Below are 13,176 nucleotides of genomic sequence, written 5' to 3'. Positions count from 1 at the left end.
GCATTTGGTCTGCTGTTTACTGATTGCCCACCTGGCCTCCGTACGTATACGGATAACGTATACTTATACATATAACAACATAATGTCGCAGGGCCTCGTGTATTTACCCCTTACGTTTCTCTCACTCTAATCACCACGATTGCGTGTTGGTGTTGGGCTGGGCGCAGGGACCCTATGGGCAGCTAGTCACATGTTCTTTCTCATCTTGCTTCTGAGGCCCGATGTACTTTCCTTCAGGAGCCTGCCTTATTCCTTTTCTTCTTTCCCAACCTCTTCAAAGAGCAGGTTAAATTGGTTCCTTCTTCAAAAAGCTCACTCTGGCTAAAATCAAGTGAGGTGGGCACATCAGCTAGCTCCCTTACACATGGGACACGGCACTGCAGATTTGATCCAACAGCTCCACACTCTGTAACATACATGTCTAGGCTTAAACGCTGCACCTGCCATAGAATTTGTTGAGAGGACTAACTTTGTGTTATTGACACTGTATGTAATTACCTTTTTTTCCCCCTGTTTCATTCTACGGGACTCTTGAATACTCACCGATGCCATTTTTCAGGATGTAAGCTCCGTATAAGGAGAGGCTGCAAATCTTGCTTGGTGCGATGGCTAATCGATGCTACGTGCAGGCAGATAACTTCAATATTTAAGCCATGGGTACTGGCTCCAATTTATAAGTAGAGATAGGAGGGAGACCACACACCCGCTTCTCTGCCCTGAATGTCCCTGTGTCTTTTGGAAATGCTTTTTGGAATGATGATGGCATTTAGGTCATGGAGTTGGGACTGTGGGAAGAACTGTTTACTTCCAATCTCTCAGAATGGTTTGTTTTGTTTTGTTTTGTTTTGTTTTGTTTTGTTTTCAGGGAGGACCTGATTTGATTTTGATTTAGTTGTTGATTTTTACTTTTCCTTTGGGACCTTGTCAAGCTGCAAGGTCAAGCCAGGACGGGCATTAAAGAAACAGAAAACCCGGATTCAAATTTACTTATTACAAAAGCCTGTTGACTTTTCTGATGGTGGAGTCTAAGAAGAATGAGAGACGCTTTCCCGAAACGGGTTGGTGAATACAGCTTCTTTCTCTCATGTCCTCTCCTGCTTCCTCTGTAAGGAAACAGACATTTAACTGAAATGGTGAGGAAAGCAATTCGATCTTTCTAGCATTCCGCACCCCCCCAACACGTTCTCCAAATGAATGCTCATCACCCCAATGTGTGTACGTACCTCAGATAAACCAACATGGATAAAATTAAGTCACCCCATGGGGTTACTTTCATTTTCTGCAGGTTAAAGGGGACACCTTCTCCTCTCTTAAACCTCTGCCTTTAAGCAGTGGTTGGATTTCAACAACTACGAAATGTTTAAATATTGCATGGGAACAAATCACTACTCAAGGTTCTTTGCAATATCACCAATCACACAGAGGAGCTTTTTCACCTCTCAGAATAGAGCGATGTCCAAGGTCATGATTTCAGAGGAGACCACTCCAAACTTATATAAAGAATGGGGGAGATCCCATGTAATACATGGGAGAGCCATGTATGATACTGTTTAAGCTTCTATCCACTGAAATAGAAAAGGTGGATTTTTGAGAAAAATGGTAACATACAAAATAATTTTACGATCAATGTATTTTTAAACTCATTTTTAGGGGCACCTGCGTGGCTCAGTCTGTTGAAGCCTCAGGTCATGAGCTCAGGGGTGGTGAGTTCGAGCCCTACACGGGGCTCTGCACTGACAGCAAGGAGCCTGCTTCAGACTCTCTGTCTCCCTCTCTCTCTGCCCCTCCCCTGCTCTCTCTCTCTCTCTGTCAAAATAAAGAAATAAACATATAGAAATGAATAAATAAACTCATTTTTAGAGGAGGAACTTGTAGTCAAGAGACCCATCTCCCAAACCTGGCTAAGAGCTAACTCCACCCACTCACCTTCGGCGGGGTCCTTAGATTTCTGCCTGATGCCTGAACTTGACAAGCAGTCGCCTGTTCACTGAATTATTTTCCAAATCAGGAAGCCAAGTTTAAAAACTCTGGAACCCGGTTATATTTAACCACTGACTTCATCCCCGGGTTCTGAATCCATCCACACACCCGGGGCATTTTTCTTAACAAACAAATTAGCGGGGAGGGGGGAAACGTAAGGTCTTTAAACATTTTATTTCGTGGATTCTTCACAGAGCAAGTAAACAACGTTAGAGATAAAATAAAATGCCAGTTAAATTCGGCTACTACCAACAACCAAAACCTTAAACACAGAATTCAAAGCAAGCTGCTGAAAGATCGTAAAATAATCTTGGGTGCAATAATTTGTTAACGTCTGTAACAAATCAAGACGGGTCATCTATGCAGTGTTTCAACTGCGAGAAGGCCTGCCCAGAGCGCTTTTCAAGGACCCCTCACGCAAAGGGGCAGACATCCCGCCATCGCCGCCACCACCGCAGCGGGGACCCGCCGAGCCGCCGCCGCCGCCGGTTGGGGGGGTCAGATCCTCCTCCGCGTCTTGAAATGAGAACGTTAATTAGCGATCGTGCTTTCGGACAAGACGGCGGGCGACCGCGAAGGGCCTTGTTACCTATTTTAGACCTATTTAGAGACCACCGCCTGCGTCAAACGTGCTTGGTTTTTGTTTTTAAGCAAGCGCAAAGGTTGGTTACGCTACCTTTGGGGAAGGGGAAACAAACTGGTGAATCTCAACTTCTAAACGGCCTTTCAAAGAAGATCCCAGGATTTAAGGGCGAGTAATCTCCGCAACAAAACCCCTGGTTACGCGATTCTCAAAAATCGCACTCTAACAGTCAGGGTACAAAAGCGGACCGACTGCCCAGCCCAGCACCCCCAACGACCCTGGCGTTATCATCGCCGCCTCCCGCCGCACCGCGAGGCCAACCGTCCGGCCGCCGCCGAGGGTCAGTCCTTCTGCTAAGCCCGGGACCGTCTGCGCGGACTAATTGGTTATTCTCGGCTTCCTGAGGTCGGGCAGCCTTCTCTGACAGGCCTTGGCTGCTGGGGACCAGGGTGCCTGTGGCCTCTGGTTGGGGAGAAGGAAAAGAACTCTTTCCCTGCCCTCGGAGAGCGGCCACTCGGTCCCCTGACTTGGCAGGTGTCGCCTCTTTGAGCCTTGGCGCTGGGACCGGCCTCCTGACTCACCCAGAGCAAGCCGCGCTGTGCCTGAAAACCCGCGCCACCCCCCACCTAGCGCACGACTCCCGGACCGGGGGAGACCGACGCTGGGCAAGAGTGGGGTTGGGGACGCGCCCCTGCTGCCCCAAGAAGCTGGAATCCACTCAGAACCCCAAACGGCCCCGACGCTCCGTCGAACACCCGCTCGCGTCACTTTCATTTCCCCACGGTGGGGGCGGGGAAGGGGGCGCCCCACAGTCCCTTCCTCCGGGCGAGAAGGTTGGAAGTGTCCTCCGTGCCCCTCCCGGCTGTCCCCGGGTGCGGGGCGCGGGGGCGCGGAGAAGCGGGGCGGCAGGACGCCGGGCCGAGGTAGCGCCCCGGGCCCGGGCGGGCCCTCACTTGGAAAACTGTGCCTGCACGGCGGCCAGGCCCAGGCCGGCGGGGACGAGGTGCGGGAACTTGCAGACCGCGCAGGTGCAGAGGCCCGGGCCGGCCGCGCCGCCGGCCGCGCCGCCGCCGGGGAGCGCGAACTGGCCGCACGGCGGCTCGTCCAGCGCCAGCGACAGGTACTTGGCCGGGCGCAGCGCGTCGGGAGGCCCCACGGCGCCGGGCGCCAGCAGCACCGAGCCGGGAGCGGCGGCCAGCAGGGGCAGGCCGGCCAGCAGCAGGCGCGGCGCCGCGGGCCCGGCGCCCTCGCCCAGCGCGCGGCGCAGCTCCTGCAGCGAGCTACCCAGCAGCAGGATATAGTTGCGGGCGAGCAGCAGCGTGGCGATCTTGGAAAGCTTGCGGCCAGGCGCGCCCTGGCAGTGCGCCGCCGAGTAGGGCAGGATGACCTCGCGCAGCGCGTCCATGGCCAGGTTCAGGTCCTGCATGCGCTTCCGCTCGCGGCTGTTGATCTTGCGCCGCAGCTGCTGTTGCTGCTCCTCTTTGGCGTCCGCCCGGGAGCCGCCGCCCGCGTGCGCGCCGGGCCCCGCTCCGCTACCCAGCTGCTCGGCCGGCGCCTCCGGCTTCTCGCGCGCCGCCTTGGGGAGGACGGGGGCCGTCGTGGAGGAGGAGGACGTGGAAGAGGAGGAGGAGGAGGAGGAGGAGGAGGAAGGCGGCTGCCGGTAGCCCACCAGCTCGTACAGGGAGGCCCCGAGCTGCACGTCTCCGGGCCGCTGTGGCCGCAGCATGGTCGCGGGGGCCGCGTTCACGCGCGCCTGGGAAAGCGCATAGTACATCTGGGGGGCGGTGGGGGCGGCCGAGGGCGCCCTTCAGTAACGCCCCGGGGTGGGCCCTGCGGCAGGCCGCCCCTCCCCGCGGGCCTGCGCGCGGGGAGTCGATGGCGGGGCAGCGGGCAGCTCCCGACCCCTTTAAACCGGCTTGGGAACCTGCGGGGCCGCGGGTCGCTGGGCGCAGCCAATGGGGGCGCGAGGCCGGGTCCAGGCGCGCGCTCATTGGCCGCCCCGCCTCGGGCCGGCGCGGAGGTGCCGCGAGCCCGGCCCTGGAAGGTTATTGCGAGCGCCGGCGAGGGAGTCACAGGACGGGACCCCAGAGCGGCGGGAAGGGACCGCGCCTTTCCGGGTGAAATGAGGTGGCGCCCGGAGAACGGGTTGCACTGGTGAGGCCAAAGGTCGTGCGCCTACCCCCTCCTCCTCCCTGCCCCTACTTTATTGTGCATATTCGTTTTATTTAATTGCAGTCCTGTATAAACACAACACTACCTTAACCATGGTAACGCACACATAGTGTTGAGTCCGGTCCCACTGTCGGGCACCCAGGCACAGAGCTCTTCATCTTGCAAAACTTGAACCCGGTGCTCCTTAGGCAGCGAGTCCCTACCCACCAGTCTGCAACCTTGGCAACCACCCTCCTTCTGTCTGGGCATTTGACCACTCTAGGTACCTCATTTAAGTGCAATCCTGAAGTATTTGTCTTTTAGTGACTGGCTTGTTTTATTTAGTACAATGCCCTCAAGGTTCACCCATGTTGCAGCACGTGTTCGAATTTGCTTCCCTTTTAAAGGCTAAGTGATGGTCCTGTGTGTGTGTGTGTGTGTGTGTGTGTGTGTGTGTGTGTGTGTGCCATACTTTGTTTACCCACTTCTCCATGGAGGGACGGAGGCGTTGCTCCCACCTTTTGGCTTTTGTGAATAATGCTGCGGCGAACATGGGTGGAACGTGTTTTTGTGGGTTTTGTGGGTTTTGTTTGTTTTTGTTTTGTTCTTTGTTTTAAATGAGTGATTTCCTGCCAGGTCTTGAGGACTAAATTTCTGGGCTCAAGGACTAGAAGAATCAGAATGGCTGCAACTGGGCACTCTGTCTCCCCGCCCTCGGATGGACAGATCTTTAAGGGACTTGGGAGCTTTGGGGGTCGTCTTTCTTTCCTCCCCGAAAGGGACATGTATTCATCCTGTCCGTGACTCCGCTCTCTAAGCCTCACTCTTGTTTAAGCAAAAACACAGAAATCAGCCTCTTATCAGAAACAAACAAACATCCACCCACACACTCGTATCTGTTGAGGGTGGGACTATATCTTCCTCTTCCCCGAATAGCACTACTTGGTGGCTATGGATATGACTGCAGCCTTTCGTCACAGCCTGGGGAAGAGGGCCTTGGTATCTAAACCTCTGTCGTCTGCTTAGCCCCTGTGGCCATGAAAATCTAAAATAAAACCAAGGTAGCATGGCTTCCAGCATCTAGAGTTCCAGGTGGCTAGAAGCCATCTATAGGACAGCACAGGCAGAAAACATGACCTCCCTCACAGGAAGTCCTATTGGATGATGCAATGTCAAGGGACCAGAAAGAAAATGGGCTCGTCCACCTTGATCCTCTTTGGGGCGAGAAGAGGGACGTCTGTCACCATGGGGACTATTGGCCTGGGCTTGCCGATTTCAGGGCTGTTCCCATTTTCTTCCACCAACATTTGCTCCATAGGCTCACCCTGATTTCTGCTTCCGACCCCCCAGCTCCTGCTCTGCCCGTGATACCTTGTCCCTGGATCGGTTCAACCCCAATATGACTTTCTTCTTGAAGCCTTGATGATTTCTCATGTTTTCCCCCCTCTCATCGTGTTTTGACGAACCATCGATAGCATTTCCCTTGACCTAGGTTGTTAGGTGGAGATCATCTCTGCATTTGGGTGTGATTGTTTGGGGGGGTGGGGACCGCCTATTCTCTTCCGTATCCTTCCAAAGTCCAGCCCAGTGCTTTGCCACTACCATGTGTCCAGGGGGGCGTCTAGGGATTGGTCTGAAATCTCTCCAGCTCACAGGCTGTCCCTTGAGATGTTCAGACTCCCGGCATGCTTTGATCCAAGAGTTTCCTGTGGGTTTCACAGAGACGGGAGGAACCTGGTAGGAGCCCCTGACCCTCAGGAGGCCTTGACTTGACAAAGCGTTGCAGAGGTCGCTTGGGAAGAGAGACGGGGGCCTGGGCAGGAAGGAGAGAGACCAAACAAGTCACCTCACAATTTCCAGGCAGGTTAGTTTAGCAGCTCACTAATCATTTGAAAATCATTCTGCTTTTTGAAGCATTTTTTTTTTAATTTTTTTTTTCAACGTTTTATTTTATTTTTTGGGGGACAGAGAGAGACAGAGCATGAACGGGGGAGGGTCAGAGAGAGAGGGAGACACAGAATCGGAAACAGGCTCCAGGCTCTGAGCCATCAGCCCAGAGCCTGACGCGGGGCTCGAACTCATGGACTGTGAGATCGTGACCTGGCTGAAGTCGGACGCTTAACAGACTGCGCCACCCAGGCGCCCCAGAAGCATTTTTACAGATACCTGATGATTCTCGCAGGAGCCCTGTGAGCTGGGCATTTTAAAAAAAAATCCCTAGGGGCGCCTGGGTGGCACAGTCGGTTAAGCGTCCGACTTCAGCCAGGTCACGATCTCGCGGTCCGTGAGTTCGAGCCCCGCGTCAGGCTCTGGGCTGATGGCTCAGAGCCTGGAGCCTGTTTCCGATTCTGTGTCTCCCTCTCTCTCTGCCCCTCCCCCGTTCATGCTCTGTCTCTCTCTGTCCCAAAAATAAATAAATGTTGAAAAAAAATTAAAAAAAAAAATCCCTGCTGTAGGGGCGCCTGGGTGGCTCAGTCGGTTGAGCGACCAACTTCGGCTCAGGTCGTGATCTCACAGTTTGTGAGTTCGAGCCCCGTGTCGGGCTCTGTGCTGACAGCTCAGAGCCCGGAGCCTGCTTCGGATTCTGTGTCTCCCTCTCTCTCCAACCGCCCCCCCCCCCCCCCCCCCCCCGCTCATGCTCTGTCTCTCTCTGTCTCAGAAATAAATAAACGTTAAAAAAAAATTTTTTTTTTTAAATCCCCGCTGTAGATGGTGTAACTGAGGCTCCCGGGAGGCAGTGGGTGTGTGGGGTTGACAGCGTGCCTTCAGACAAGAGAGGCAGAGCTGCACCATTAGTGGCTGGCTTCTAGAATTCCCTCCAGCTGGATCAGGCTTCCAGCAAGCCAAGAGGAGGCCATGATGGGGAGGGTTGGCGACTGGGGTAAAGGATGGAGGGCCAGGCCTGGGCCAAGCCAGTATTGACGAGTTGATGGATTCCAGCCAAGCCTCAGAAGAGAGGGCTCGCGGGATCATGAACCCTGACCAGCCCCCTCTGGCAGCGCTCATTTTCACCCTGAGGACCCCCTCTTTCCTGCAGCTGAGGTACCATCCTGGCACGTTCCTCCTCCGTCCACATGCTAGGCAGGGGCTCTCGGGCTTTCCCCTGCCAGCAGGAAGAGGAAGTGAATGAGAAAGGGAGATCTAAAGCCTGGGACAGAGTGGCCCATACAGCACCCTATACGTTTCCCTTCCAGAGGCAGGGGCACCCCGGGAATCAAAGAGCTGGAAACACGCCGCCCTCCCCCGCAGAGGGCCTCTCTTTACTGGGGGTGTCCCTGGGGGCTTCCTTGAGCTCTTGACCTCACCGCCTTGCTGTCTTGGGAAGGAGAAGTCCCGTTCCCTGGCCAAGGACACCGTCAGTCGGACATGCTGGTCAGTGAAGTGCTCTCCAGAGAGCCCGACAAGAGAGCTCTGGGTGGCCGTGCGGGCCCAGCATGGGCACAGGATTTGGCGCTTGTTGAAACTGGTGACTTGGATGGCCCCTTCTGCTGGACCGGAGCTCCAGTGGCATGCAAAGTGTGACAGCTGGCAAGGGCCAGCGAGTCATTATAGCTCCTGGCAGGGGCCCCGAGGGCCGTCTCGAGGGGAGGCAGCTGCTGTGGCCTCCCACATTCAGGACATACTTGGGGAACAACTTGCGTCCACCATAACAACCACTCTTGTCCTTGCCTAAAGGGGCCTTGTGTGTGTTTGTGTCGGTGACTCCTTTCACCCCCAGGGAGGTGTGTGTGTCGGGCTTCCTTTTCCTTGTACAGAAACCTAAAAGGTCTCCCACCCGTCCTCTAAGCCCGCTGGCCACCCCCGCTCTGGATCAAGAAGCTCGAGCCTTTGGCATGGCAGACAGTGGGGACCCGGAGCCTCGGGGAGTGTGTGTGAAGGGAAGCGTGTGTTTGGGATATAGCACCATCCACCTCCTCCGTAAACACAGACTGTGCCTCTGCGAGGCCTGCCCCCCACTCAGAGCCCCCTGTCGTCCCCGGGGAGACCGTCCTCTCGGAGAAGGTCAGCTGAGCGCAAAAGGTTTGTCTTTGCTGCAATGTGCCGTTTACACTGGCTGGAGCCTGGGCCTGCCATCCAACCAGAGGGCTCGCTTCTTAAAGTGCTACCGTCTTCAAAGACGGGCAAAATTCTTCGGAAAGTTGAGGTTTCAAGCGAGTTGTTGAAACTCACACCGTCACGATGAGACGTGGCCGCCACTGCTGAAGGCACCGCGTAGCGGGTTTCATCCCAACACAACTGTGCCCGGAACGTGGAAGACAGGGCCTGGGGGGGGGGGGGGGGGGAGTGGTTGCTGCGGGGAGAGGGGCCCTCAGCTCCTTTCTGGGTGGAAGAGAGTAGTGGTAGAGAACACGGGCGGGAGAAGGTGGATTACCCTCCGGTAAGTGTTCTTGGATGGAGCAGTGCTCCTGAGAGACGTTTCGTTCCCACTCACCTGCGGACCATCTTGGCAGAATTTGTGTTACACTTAGACACGGTTCAGGTCAAATAAAGATTCCTGCCGGGAAAGAAAATTGGAAAAGATAGGAACTTTGTTCATTTTCCAAAGGGAGCGCCGGTTGATCGAGTTGTTACGAGCTAACAAGATGCTCATAGTGACCTACCGTGTCATTGTCACAGTTATCCTCCCTTCCGGCGTGGAAGCACGTAGGCGGTAGGACAGTGTTCTCTGTTCTGGTTAAAACGCCACCTATGATCACTGGGTAGTGTGTGTGTGTTTCACAAATATTATAGGAACATCTATTTTATTTTATTTAAAAGTTTTGTTAACATGTATGCATTTTTGAGAGAGGGAGAGGGGCAGAGCATGAGTGGGAGAGGGACAGAGAGAGAGGCACACACACACAGAATCGGAAGCAGGCTCCAGGCTCCGAGGTGGCAGCACAGAGCCCGATGCGGGGCTCGAACCCACGAACCGCGAGATCATGACCTGAGCCAAAGTCGGACACTTAACTGACTGAGCCACCCAGGCGCCCCAGTGTTTATTTTTGAGAGAGAGAGAGAGTGCAAGGTGGGGAGGGGCAGAGAGAGAGAGGGAGACAGGATCCAAAGCAGGCTTCCTGCTGACGGCGGAGAGCCCGATGCGGGGCTCGAACCCACGAACCACGAGATCATGACCCGAGCCGATGTCGGACACTCAACCGACTAAGCCATCGAGACCCCCCAAGCTTATTTATTTTTAATAAATGTCATTTGAAGGCCCGATTTTAATAAACTTTACTACTTAAGATTAATTCTAAGTCTAAACTTGTGACTTTTCTTTCTGTATGTGGAAAAACGTTGAAAGGGGAAACAATTAGACGGCATCTGAGTATTTTTTCAGACTCCTTTTTAGTAATAAAGGATTGGTTTGGCTGTTGGTGACAGAGCTCAAGCAGACGGACATATGGGATTGGGGGGTTTTATTGATTTTGTATTTTTTTCAAACTCAGGGTGACCTAACAGAAATAGAAATCCTCATTGCTTTGGGCAGACCAAAAATATTCTCTGAGTCTCCCCCAAAGTCAGGAGCTGAAGCCAAATGTTCCAAAGGCTTCCATTGATACAATGAAAAGAGACAATTTGCTTGGAAGGCTGTGGCTAATTTATAACACAATGTCCAATGTCATGGTTAGTTTTGTTGCAAAAATTTGGCAGTTTAACCTAGAGTCTCAGGCAGCCTGAAAAGATGCGAGCGATTCTGGCCGCAGCATCTCTCGCTTGCTAGATGTTCCAAATGGTTCAAACAAGCCCTTTCATAGAGACGTGGGGCCAAGTGTGCTCAAAGGAATGAGGAAAACAAAGGTGGCTCTGAAGTCATTTCCCCGCACTGGGTCCAGCCATCCGGTTTCACTCTTTCCCCATTGAACGGGCAGGAAGAGTGGGGATAAAGAGAACAAATAGACCGATGTGTTTGGGGAGAGAATGGGGAGAGGCCGGGGCGCTGAGCTGCTAAACTTCCATTCTAGGGTTTCAGAAAGGAGTGAATGATGAATTATAGAAACCTGAAAGGTAATAAAATATGGGTCACTGAAGCGCTGAGGCCAAGTTCCTAAAACACCTGCAGAGACAGAAGGTTCTGGAAGTCAGTGTGGCCCTGCCGTCGTCCGGGCAGGCACCCTGCCTGAGGCACAGAAGGGGACTGTTCAGAAGCTCACCTGTTGTTTTCCCGTTGGCTCGCAGTCCTTCCCCGGCTGTAAGAGCCGGCGGCTGGATCTGACTCCAGATGAGACCACCGGGGGAAGAGAAAGATCTCTTTCTCTTAAGGAGACCGGAGCTGGGAGGCCACCGCCTTCCTCTCCAGAAGGCGCTCTGTCTGACCTGGAAATATCAAGTTGGGTGGTGAAGGCTATCCACGTTACACAGGCACATCTCCTCTGCTATAATATTCTGAGGCTTTTCTGCTCAAACTCTCAGCCCCTTTATGTCTTACAAAGAAGAGTCCTGAGCCTGAGGTTGGGGATAAGAGCCAGCTGCCTTAGCTGTACGCCTCTGAGCCTCAGTTTCCTCGTCCGTAAAATGGAGAGAATGGTATTTATCTCCCAGAGTGGCTAGGAAGGTTAGAAGGAAATAGAAGTCACGGGCCTTGTCCAGAGTGGGGCACATAGTAGCTGCTTAGTAAAATGGCCACAGTAGCTGGTATTTACTGAGCACTGGCTATGTGCCAGGTACCCCCCAAAGACACTTCTTTTGTGCTTTTCATTCAGACTCAGGTGGTGTCCCAGTTTTATGTCCTTTACGTACATGTTTCCTCCGCATCGAGGATCTGGGCGGGGGGGGGGGGGGTTCTAGCCCCTTCGGCCCCCATGCTTGGTGAACACCGTGGATGTTCTGCTCGTGTGGCTCTGTTTCAGAGACACCGTCCTGGACCCACCGAACCAAAACGCAGCAACATCTTGCCGAAGGAATTACAGAAGTGTGACTTCAGTCTCATCCCAGACAGCATCCGAGAGAGCTGTAGCAGGCACTTAGAGGCCAGGCTACCTGGCTTTGGCTTGTGTGAGAAATTTGGACACAGAGACATGTAAAGATGAAGGGAAAGATCCTGGTGATGCTTCTACAAGCCAAAGAACACCGGACGTTGCCAGCAAATCACCAGACGCTGGGGAGAAGGATGGGACAGACTTGGAAGGAACGAGCCCTGCTGACACCTTGATCTTGGACTTCTGGCCTCCAGAACCGTGAGACAGCACATTTCTGTTCCTTAAGCCCCACCTCATGTGCTTTGTTCCAGCACCAGAACTGACCGCCTAAGCTCTAAGGTGACCCCTCCTCTGGGGCAGTGGGTGGCCGGAGGCCAGGCTCTATAGTCAGACCGGGGCGGGGGGGTCTCCCACTCAGCCTCCCCCTTACAAGCTTGTGAACTTGGGCAGGCTCCTTGACCTCCCCGTGCAAGGTTAACTCATTTGCAAAATGAAACTCATGATTATACTTCTGTTTACAGGCACTCTTTAAAGCAAAGATTAGATGGTTGCCTGCCTCACAGTAGTATGGAGCTGTTCTCCGTAGCTTGTTGGGTGGTTTCCAGAGATAATGGGGTCTCGAGGCAGGACTCTGCTCTGGATGAAATTACCTCGGGGTCTTGTTAAACTACAGATTCTGGTTCAGTGGGTGTGGGTGGATCCTGAGATTCTGTGTTTCTGTCTTTTTATTATTATTATTGTTGTTGTTGTTATCTTTTTTTAACATTTATTTATTTTTGAGAGCGAGAGAGAGAAAGCAAGGCGGGGAGGGGCAGAGAGAGAGAGACAGAGAATCCCAATCCGGCTCTGCACTCACAGCAGGGGGCTCGATGCAGGGCTCGAACTCAGGAACCATGAGATCATGACCTGAGCCGAAATCAAGAGTTGGATGCTTAACCGAAGGAGCCACCCAGGAGCCCCTGAGATTCCGTGTTTCTAGTAAGCTCCCAGATGAGGCTGATGCCCGTTGGAAGACCGTATTTTGAGTAGCGCGTAGCAAGGACCAGGGTGAGTCACCTGGTCCCAACTAAGAAAATGAGACTATGTGAGAATAGCGTTTTTAAAAAGGAGCTCTCTTTCCTCATCACTTGGGCACATGGACGTTTGGTGAGGTCTCCACCATGTTTAAAGCAAGAGCAAAGTTGGCTATGGAGAAAAGGATGGGGAATTGAGCAGGGGTGGCTGCCCTACAGCGAGGAGGGGAGGTGGACAGATACAGATGGATGGACCTGACACCTGGGATTTGTCCTGCTCAGGAGGGAGATGGTAGATAGATGAGATGTGGGAGGGGCAGGGTAGACAGGACGCGGGTCAGAACATGGGCCAGGCCCTCCTTCTGTGGGGCCCTCCGCTCTTCACTCTGCCTGGAAGCCTCAGCCCCCGTCTTCTCATTGGGCTCTTGGAGCAGTTATGAACCTTCTCAGACCACCCATCCTAGTGGCAACCCCTCCCAATGGCCACTGTCACTCCCGCCTGCTTGATTTTCTTCCTGGCACTCGCCAGCAGCTAAAATGGCCTCGTCCT

The 13,176-nt window shown here is 53.7% G+C and overlaps 1 protein-coding gene across 6 annotated transcripts in view; it reads right to left on the bottom strand.

Moving 5' to 3' along the window:
- Nucleotides 1-4,418, bottom strand: part of OLIG1 (oligodendrocyte transcription factor 1) — a 30,445-nt gene extending 26,027 nt beyond the window's left edge. Inside the window, exons 1-3 of one of the 6 annotated variants that reach the window (XR_007155469.1) lie at nt 3,145-4,418; nt 1,437-1,565; nt 882-1,103 (exon numbers count right to left, since the gene is read on the bottom strand). Coding sequence is in view for 1 of the 6 variants with exons in the window: in XM_047874129.1 (XP_047730085.1) it covers nt 3,513-4,337 (825 nt within the window). In the remaining 5 variants the exon portion in view is untranslated. Of the gene's footprint in view, nt 1-881; nt 1,104-1,436; nt 1,566-1,938; nt 2,102-2,135 lie in introns of those variants that run through there. The other 5 variants (XR_007155470.1, XR_007155471.1, XR_007155467.1 and 2 more) reach the window with 5 other exon arrangements.
- Nucleotides 4,419-13,176: the final 8,758 nt, after the last annotated feature.

This window comes from Prionailurus viverrinus, chromosome C2 (genome assembly GCF_022837055.1).
Source record: "Prionailurus viverrinus isolate Anna chromosome C2, UM_Priviv_1.0, whole genome shotgun sequence".
Taxonomy (NCBI): domain Eukaryota; kingdom Metazoa; phylum Chordata; class Mammalia; order Carnivora; family Felidae; genus Prionailurus; species Prionailurus viverrinus.
The sequence above is the reverse complement of the archived record's forward strand: the minus strand, read 5'-3'. Positions and strand labels throughout refer to the sequence as shown.